This window comes from Echinops telfairi, unplaced genomic scaffold (assembly GCF_000313985.2).
Source record: "Echinops telfairi isolate 266 unplaced genomic scaffold, ASM31398v2 ScPeMD7_655;HRSCAF=1070, whole genome shotgun sequence".
Taxonomy (NCBI): Eukaryota; Metazoa; Chordata; class Mammalia; order Afrosoricida; family Tenrecidae; genus Echinops; species Echinops telfairi.
The window spans coordinates 32,164,307-32,172,574 of record NW_022104553.1 but is presented as its reverse complement, the minus strand read 5'-3'; the positions used below and the strand labels follow the sequence as shown (position 1 = coordinate 32,172,574).

Here is an 8,268-nt window from a genome sequence, read left to right as displayed (position 1 = left end):
GGGCAGTGCCTGGGGGGGGGGACCTGGGCCCCTGGATCCTGTCTATGGAGTAAAAACCCTCTAGAACTTTTCCTGCCTTTAGCCCTCCTCGCGTCTTCTCCCATCCAATTTGTTTTCCGTCTCCCCTTTCTCTGATCTTGCTTTTCTGCATTGGCTCTTTGCCCCTCTTGTCCTTTCCCCACATCATTTCCTTTCTCGTCTTTCTCCTTCGGCTCCCTTGCCTGTTCCTCCTTCCATCGACCCTCGCCAGCTTCTACGGATCCCAGGCTCTGGCGTGAGGGCCTCAGTCTGCAGGTGGTGGGTGTTTGTGGGAAGGGCCAGGAGGTCTCGGTCCTCTGGGAGCTCAGGAGGGAATGTGTCCAGGGTCCAGAGCACCTCCACTGAAGTGACCACTCTTGTCTCCTCCAGCCTCAAGTGCAGCAACTGCTACATGGTGTGGGGTGGGGACTTCGTGAGCCCTGGGCAGCAGGGTCGAGTCAGCCATACGGACCTCGTGATTGGCTGCCTGGTGGATTTGGCCACAGGCTTAATGACCTTTACCGCCAATGGCAAAGAGAGCAACACCTTTTTCCAGGTGAGTCCGACCCTCAGCCTGTCAATTGCACGACCCTTGGCAGTCCTCCCAGACAGCTGAATCCCAGCGAACCAAACAAGCCAAACTCACTGTCATTGAGTGGATGCTGACTAGCCGTGACCCTGCAGAACAGGGTAGAACTGTCCTCTGTGAGTTTCAAGGCTGTAACTCTTTGCAGGGAGTAAAGCCCTGTTGTTCTCCTGAATCCTGGAGAGACAGGACCGAAACAGACCCTAGTCCTGTCCTCGGGTCCCACCCACGCTGGGATGACCCTGAGAAACCACCTTGTGGAAGCATCTAGAATTTAAAATGGGTACATTAAGGTCCAGAGGGCAGAGCACTCTCCTGAGGTCCAGGGAGGAAGGGGCAGGGCATTGACTTGGAAAGAGGTGTGTGCTCTTGGGCGGGTGATGCGAGCCATCATTTCTACACCAATCAGAACACACTCTCACGAGGACCAGCGCCTTAACAAGAGCATCTACTTTTCAATGTTCTATTATAACAATTGTCAAGCAGATGCCAAAATCGAAGGAATGATACGGGCAACACCTTTCTACCCCCCAAGTGGAGTCTACCACCAATGCTTGACTACCCTGGTTATCACACAGTTATCCACCTGTTGTTGCTAGGCACCATTCCATCACTTCTGACTCATAGCAACCCCATCTCACAGAGGACCACGGCCCCGCGGGGCTTTCTAGGCTAAAGTCTTTACCAGAGCAGATCAGCAGATCTTTGGAGTCACTGGGTGGATTTGAACCACCAACCTGTCAGTTGGCTGCCAAGTGCTTAACCCCTGTGCCACCAGGGCTCCTTTAAAAAATTCACCTACCCATCCATTGATGGGTTTTACAGAACTTTATTTTAAATAGAAATTTACCAAAATAGCATCATAAACCAGCGGGAACCCACCACTCAGCTTTAACTCGCATCTCCTCACAGTCCATCCTCCTGTTTCATCTTTACCTGCTACTTCTTCCCCCCCACCCCCCCGATGGTTTTGAAGACAATCCCAGACATCCTATGGCTTCATCTCTTTGCCATATGCATGTCTAAAATGCAAAGGTCCCTTTTCAACACATAACCTTAGGCTACTCTATCCCATCTTTTAAAAATCCAGGCGAACAAACCCAGTTTGGCACCAGTCTGCTTGGCAGCGTTACCCACCCTCACCCGAGGCAGGGGCAGCCCATGTGCCCGTGGCAAGATGAGCAGACAAGTAAAATGCGACAGGGACGAGCCAGTGGGACACCCTCCCGCCGCCACGGGCAAGACACTCGGTGGACCACTGAGAACATGATGCCAAGGGCATCTAATAAGTCAGGCCGAAGGTCAAAGACTGCAAGACCCCACATAGATAAGACGTATAGAATAAGCAGATGTATAGATCAAAGCTCCCTAGGACAGCGGTTCTCAACCTGTGGGTTGCGACCCCTTTGGGGGTCGAAGGACCCTTTCACAGGGGTCACCCGATTCATAACAGTGTCAAAATGACAGTGAGGAAGCAGCAATGAAAATAAGTTTATGGTTGGGGGTCACCACCACACGAGGAACTATATTCAAGCATCGTAGGAAGGTTGAGAACCACTGCTCTAGAGGTTACCAGGTAATGGGTGGGGGGGGAGTGTTGTTAGGGGAAGGGGAGATTAGGGGTCTCTTGCTGAAGGGGCAGTGAGTTTCCGTTTGGGGTGATGAAGACTTTTGGAAATAGACAGTGATAATGGCTTCTTTTTCTTCTTAAAAATCATTTCATTGGGGGCTCATCCAGCTCTTATCGTAATCCATCCACTGTGTCAAACACATTTGTGCATTTGTTGCCCTCATCCTTTTCAAGCGATAATGCTTTCACAAGATGGTGAATATAAGTAATGTCGCTGAATTGTACCCTTCAATGGCCCAAACACATCTTTGGCTTTCTAGTTCACAATCATTGTTAAAAACAACAACAACATAATTCCAAATGTCATTGGCTGTCCAGCCTGCAGTCAAGGCCCCCTGGTCATCTCAGAAGGCTTTTCCCACTCGCTTGTTGGAGAGAACCTAAGCAAGGTCATACAGGTTTGGCTGCTCTGTTCCTTGAGTCTTCTTGTCTGGCAGCCTCTCCCCAGCATCGCTTTCCTCTGTGATGTTCATTTGTTGGGGAAACCGGACTGTTGGTCCAGCCGACCTTGCGCTGACCGGGGCTGGCGGCCTCCATGCCACCCGAGATCTGAGCATGGCAGGACCTCGAGCCCCACCCTGTATCTGCCAAATCAGAATCTGCATTTGTACCTGTCCTGGGAGAGTCAACTGCATTAAAGCATCTGCAAAGGGATGGCTTGGTTTCCCCCAGTGGGTCTGGCCCATTCATGCCTGTGATGTCCTTGTCACGCTCTTCCTGTCCAATGGGAGTTGAGCTCTAGAGGCATCCTGAGAGGCTGGGTGGGCATGGCCAGGGCGGCGTCCCGGATGGTGACAGCTGGGTAGGCGCCACTGGGCAGGGAGAGGACAGGGAGAGGACCCTTCCTGGGTCTTGATGGAAGAGGCCACTGGGAGAGAAATAGGTGTGGCGCCCCTGATGGAGGGACATTAGGGTGTAAAGGCCCAGCGACAGGGTGTGGTGGGGAAGACGGCAGAGAATGGCCCTGCTGGGTCAGGGGATGAGGCCCACGGGCAAGCCCAAGGCCACTGGAGCACCTGTCCCGCTGGAGTCTGGATCTGCAGGTGCACCACGGCCCAGAGCTTGGGCTCCGGAGTCGGCGTCCCATGAGCCCCAGCCCCTTCTCCCTTGCCAGGTGGAACCCAACACGAAGCTGTTTCCCGCCGCCTTTGTCCTGCCCACGCACCAGAATGTTGTCCAGTTTGAGTTGGGGAAGCTAAAGGTCAGCGGGCAGGGATGAGGGGTGGAAGGTATGGGGAGGTCGGCTGGCAGAGGGGGCGCCGGGGAGCTGGCCACCCGGGAGGTCACCCTGGTGGCGGGCTGTGGAGGACTGTGGGTCCTGAGGCGCCCCGTGTGCCTCTGTGCCCTTAGAACATCATGCCGCTGTCGGCCGCCATGTTCCTGAGTGAGCGCAAGAACCCAGCCCCGCAGTGCCCGCCGCGGCTGGAGGTGCAGATGCTGATGCCCGTCTCCTGGAGCCGCATGCCCAACCACTTCCTGCAGGTGGAGACGCGGCGGGCCAGCGAGCGCCTGGGCTGGGCTGTGCAGTGCGAGGACCCGCTGACCATGATGGCGCTACACATCCCCGAGGAGAACCGGTCAGGGCCAGCCCGGGCCCCCAGGGGTGGGGTGGCTCTGGCACACCCTCTGGGGTCTGGATCCAATTCAGGTCCCCTCCTCCTAGAACCCAAAGGGCTCCAGGTGTGTGTGGGGGTGGGTGGGGGGTGGGGGGCTCAGAGAGTCCTAGATTGACCGATCCCAGGTGGCTAGATCAACCTCAGACAACCTCTGGCTGACCTCAGAGGAGCCCAGACCCACTTTGCTGATGTTAGGTGCCATCGAGTCAGTGCCGACTGATAGTGACCTTATGACAACAGAGTGAAACACTGCCCACTCCCGCACCAGCCGCACAGCTGGTCCTATACTTGAGCCATGGTAACAGTGTGTCCCCTGGAGAGGGCTTTCGGCTGCTTCCCTGCCTCTCTACTCTCCCCAACACGATGGCCTTCTCAGGGGACCACACTCTCCAGATGACCCGGGCCAAGGCTGTGAGACAAAGTCTCGCCGTCCTCGCCTCCAGGAAGCACCCTGGCCACATTGCTAGGAGACCCACTTCAGGAGCTCAGATCTGCCTCCGGAGACCCTAGATCAGCAGTTCTCAACCTGTGGATCGCCACTCCTTTGGGGACCGAACGACCCTTTCACAGGGATCGCCTGATTCATAACAGTTGCAAAATGACAGGGATGAAATAGCAACGAAAGTAATTTTATGGTTGGGGGGTCACCATAACCTGAGGAACTGTATGAAAGGGTCGCGGCATTGGGAAGGTTGAGAACCACTGCCCTAGATCCACCTCAGGGGACCTCAGACTCACTTCAGGAAGGCCCAAACCTACCTAGATCCACCTCAGGGGACCCTGGAGTCACTCAGAGGACCCTAAACTCATCTCAGGGAGCCCAGAAAATACCCCAGGGGATCTCAAAACCTAACTCTTCCAGCCTCCAACTGGTAGCGACCCTGCAGGACAGAGTAGAATGGCCCTGCTGGGAGGACGGGGCAGGAAACGTCAACCTATTCCCACAAGTGTACGATGGGGCGTCTAGCAAAATGGACTTCTGAGCTCCTGGAATTTTCCCATGACACTCTTTGAAGCCTTCATGTAGCTCAGGGAACCCTGGACATCAGAGAGGCCAGGACCCCCCTAGAACAGAAGTTCTCAACCTTCCTCATGCCGCAACCCTTTCATAGTTTCTGATGTGGTGGTGATCCCAACCATAAAATTATTTTCATTGCTACTTCATCACTCTCATTTTGCCACTATTATGGGATCGGGCGACCCCTGTGAAAGGGTCGTTTGACCTCCAAAGGGGTCGCGACCCACAGGTTGAGAACCACTGCCCTAGATGGAGCCTTGGTGCCATAGTGGGTTGGTTACTCATGGGCTGCTCACTGCAAGGTCAGCAGTTCAAAAGCACCAGCTGCTTCTCAGGAGAAAGATGAGGCTGCTCGCTCTCGTAAAGACTGACAGCCTAAGAACACCCCCCATCCCCGTGAGGCAGGCCTGCCCGGTCCTGGATGGCAGCGATGGGTGAGGCCCTGCCTCAGGTGCTGGGAATCTAGCACAAAGCAAAACCACAGAGACGTCCTGTCCTGCAGTTTACATGCTGTTGTCCCTCAGACACAACCAGGGGCCTCAGACCTGCTGGAGGTGGTCATCCACAATCTAGGGCTCCCAGGTGCCCCTCAGTCAGAAGGCCTTCTCCACGTCAGGAACCCCAGGGCCCCCAACCACCGCAGGGAGATATTCAAGGGGCCTCTCATCCCATCAGGGAGGCCCTGGACCTTTGAAAGACCCCTAGACCCCGCCCCACACACTGTGCCACAGCACCCAGGCCCAGGGGGACACTGGCCTCCCCCAAGGGAGCCACAAGCATCTCTTTGTCTCCCTGGTGACCTCGTGGGTGGTGCGTCAGGCTGCTCACAACCTCTAAGGTCAGCAGTTTGAAAGGACCAGCTGCTCCGCTGGTCCAGAGTCGCTGTCTCGGCGGATCCCACCTGGCCATTCCACCCTGTCCTCTAGGGTCTCCGAGAGTCAGAGTGGAATCGATGGCCATGAAGGGTTGGGATTGGGGTTTTGTCTTCGGGGTCCCCATGTCTTGCCTCGTCTGCCCGCCCGCCCCCACCGCAGGTGCATGGACATCCTGGAGCTGTCGGAGCGCCTGGACCTGCAGCGTTTCCATTCCCACACCCTGGGCCTCTACCGCTCCGTGTGCGCGCTGGGCAACAACCGCGTGGCGCACGCCCTGTGCAGCCACGTGGACGAGGCGCAGCTGCTGCACGCGCTGGAGGACGCGCACCTGCCCGGCGCGCTGCGCGCGGGCTACTACGACCTGCTCCTCAGCATCCACCTGGAGAGCGCCTGCCGCAGCCGCCGCTCCATGCTCTCCGAGTACATCGTGCCGCTCACCGCGCAGACGCGCGCCATCACCCTCTTCCCCGCCGGCCAGGGCGCGCCCGACGGGCCTCGCCGGCACGGCCTGCCCGGCGTCGGGGTCACCACCTCGCTGCGGCCCCCGCATCACTTCTCGCCCCCCTGTTTTGTCGCCTCCCTGCCTTCCGCCAAGGGGGCCGAAGCCCCGGTCCGCCTTAGCCCCGCCATCCCGCTGGAGGCCCTGCGGGACAAGGCGCTGAGGATGCTGGGCGAGGCGGTGCGCGACGGCGGGCAGCACGCACGCGACCCCGTCGGGGGCTCGGTGGAGTTCCAGTTTGTGCCGGTGCTCAAGCTTGTGTCCACCCTCCTGGTAAGGGCTTCCTTCCGCCCCCCTGCGTCCCATCCTTCCACAGGCCAAAGAGTCCATCCAGGTGGACCGGCGGCCGGACCACTTAGGCATCAGCCACCTTTCCATGTATCCTTCATCCTCCACTTCCTCTGTTCACCTTTACTTATGCCCATTCACCCATCCTTCATTCATCTATCCATTCATTCCTTTCTTCTTGCCATCCATCCATCCATCCAACCAGACAGCTGCCTTCACTTACCACTCCATCCTTCAAGCCATCCACCTTTCCATCCATCCATCCATCCATCCATCCATCCATATATAAATACATCCCCTCATCTTCTCATCCACAGTCTGTTCATCGATGTTTCCTCAGATCCATATCTGTCCATCCATATCATCACCCATCTACCCAGCCTTCAATCTCTGTCCATTCATCCTTCCGTTTGTCTATCCATCCAACTACTCCTTTGTTTGTTCATCTCTTCTCTACGTCCTTCCATCCGTCCATCCTCCTCCTTCTCCCTATGCATCCACCCGTCGGCACATCTCTTGATCTGTACACCTGCCCAGAGTTCCATCCACTTTCCCTTCTCTGCCTACCTGTCCATTTGGCCATGCCTTTCTTGAGCAATGTATATGCTCATCAGTCGATCCTTTATTTCATGCTTCCATTCATTTCTTCATCTACTAATCCAACCAGCTCTTCACACAAACTCTATTCATCCACCCACCCAGCCCACACTCATGTTCTTTATCTGTTTATGTACTCACTCGCACATCTCTCTGCACACCTATCTATCCACCTACCCACCCATGCACACATTATTTACCCTCCTGCCACCCATCCTCCACCTTTGTCTGTGTCTCTGCACACTCCTCCAGCATCCACCCAGCCTTTCCCCTCCAAACCTCCACCATTCTGTTAGCTCATCCTGCAAGCTACCCAGTCTTCTCTCCACGAGCCCACTTCTCCCGTCTCACTCTCGCTTTCTCCACACTGCTTCCCTTTCATGTCTCCTCTCTAGTTCCATGTACTAATGTTTTCCTTATGTTGACTGAGCGATGGTTTCTGCTGAGCGGTAGAAGGGAGCTATAAGAGTTTCCATCAGGTGTAGGGGTGCCTCTGTCCAGAGTTCCATATTCTCAAGCTCAGGAGGAAGAGGAAGGGCCTTTACCTGTGAAAGGAGAAGTATGTGTGTTTCGCTCGGCTGGAAGGAGCCCTGGTGGAGGAGTGCTGACACATTGGGTTGCTAAGCAGCGGCTCTGTGGGAGAAAAGTGGGACTTTCAATGCACATAAGAAATTCCAGTTCAAACAAAAACATATGGTTGAGAACTAGGGGGGTCGGAGCAGAGACCCCAAACCCATCTGTAGACAACGGGACATCCCCCACAGGGAAGGGAGGAGTCATCCAGGGTGCAGTGTAGCACCAATGAAACACACAATATTCCTCTGGTTCCTTGAGGCTTCCTTACCCCACCCCCACCACTATCATCACCCCAGGGCTGCCTCTCACTTCGGACTAGACCGGAGCATGTACACAGAGACAGATAAGAGATAAGGGGTCGCGACACACGCATCCCAGGAGCAGGAATGGGAATAGCAATACCAGGAGGGTAGGTGGGGGGGGAAAGAGGGGGAGAGGAGGGAAGGAAGGGGGAACTGAGCATAATGATCGACACACCATCACACACACACCCTTCAGGGGGATGAACAACAGAAACCATGGGGGAAGGGAGACAGTGGTCGGTGTGAGATATGAAAATAATAAT

General features: G+C 55.7%; 1 protein-coding gene across 1 annotated transcript in view; it reads left to right on the top strand.

Moving 5' to 3' along the window:
* RYR1 (ryanodine receptor 1) overlaps positions 1-8,268 on the top strand; it is a 138,629-nt gene that overhangs the window by 43,587 nt on the left and 86,774 nt on the right. Inside the window, exons 31-34 of the mRNA XM_045292707.1 lie at positions 406-574; positions 3,349-3,435; positions 3,585-3,811; positions 5,903-6,515. Of these exons, the coding sequence (XP_045148642.1) occupies positions 406-574; positions 3,349-3,435; positions 3,585-3,811; positions 5,903-6,515 (1,096 nt within the window). The remainder of the gene's footprint in view (positions 1-405; positions 575-3,348; positions 3,436-3,584; positions 3,812-5,902; positions 6,516-8,268) is intronic.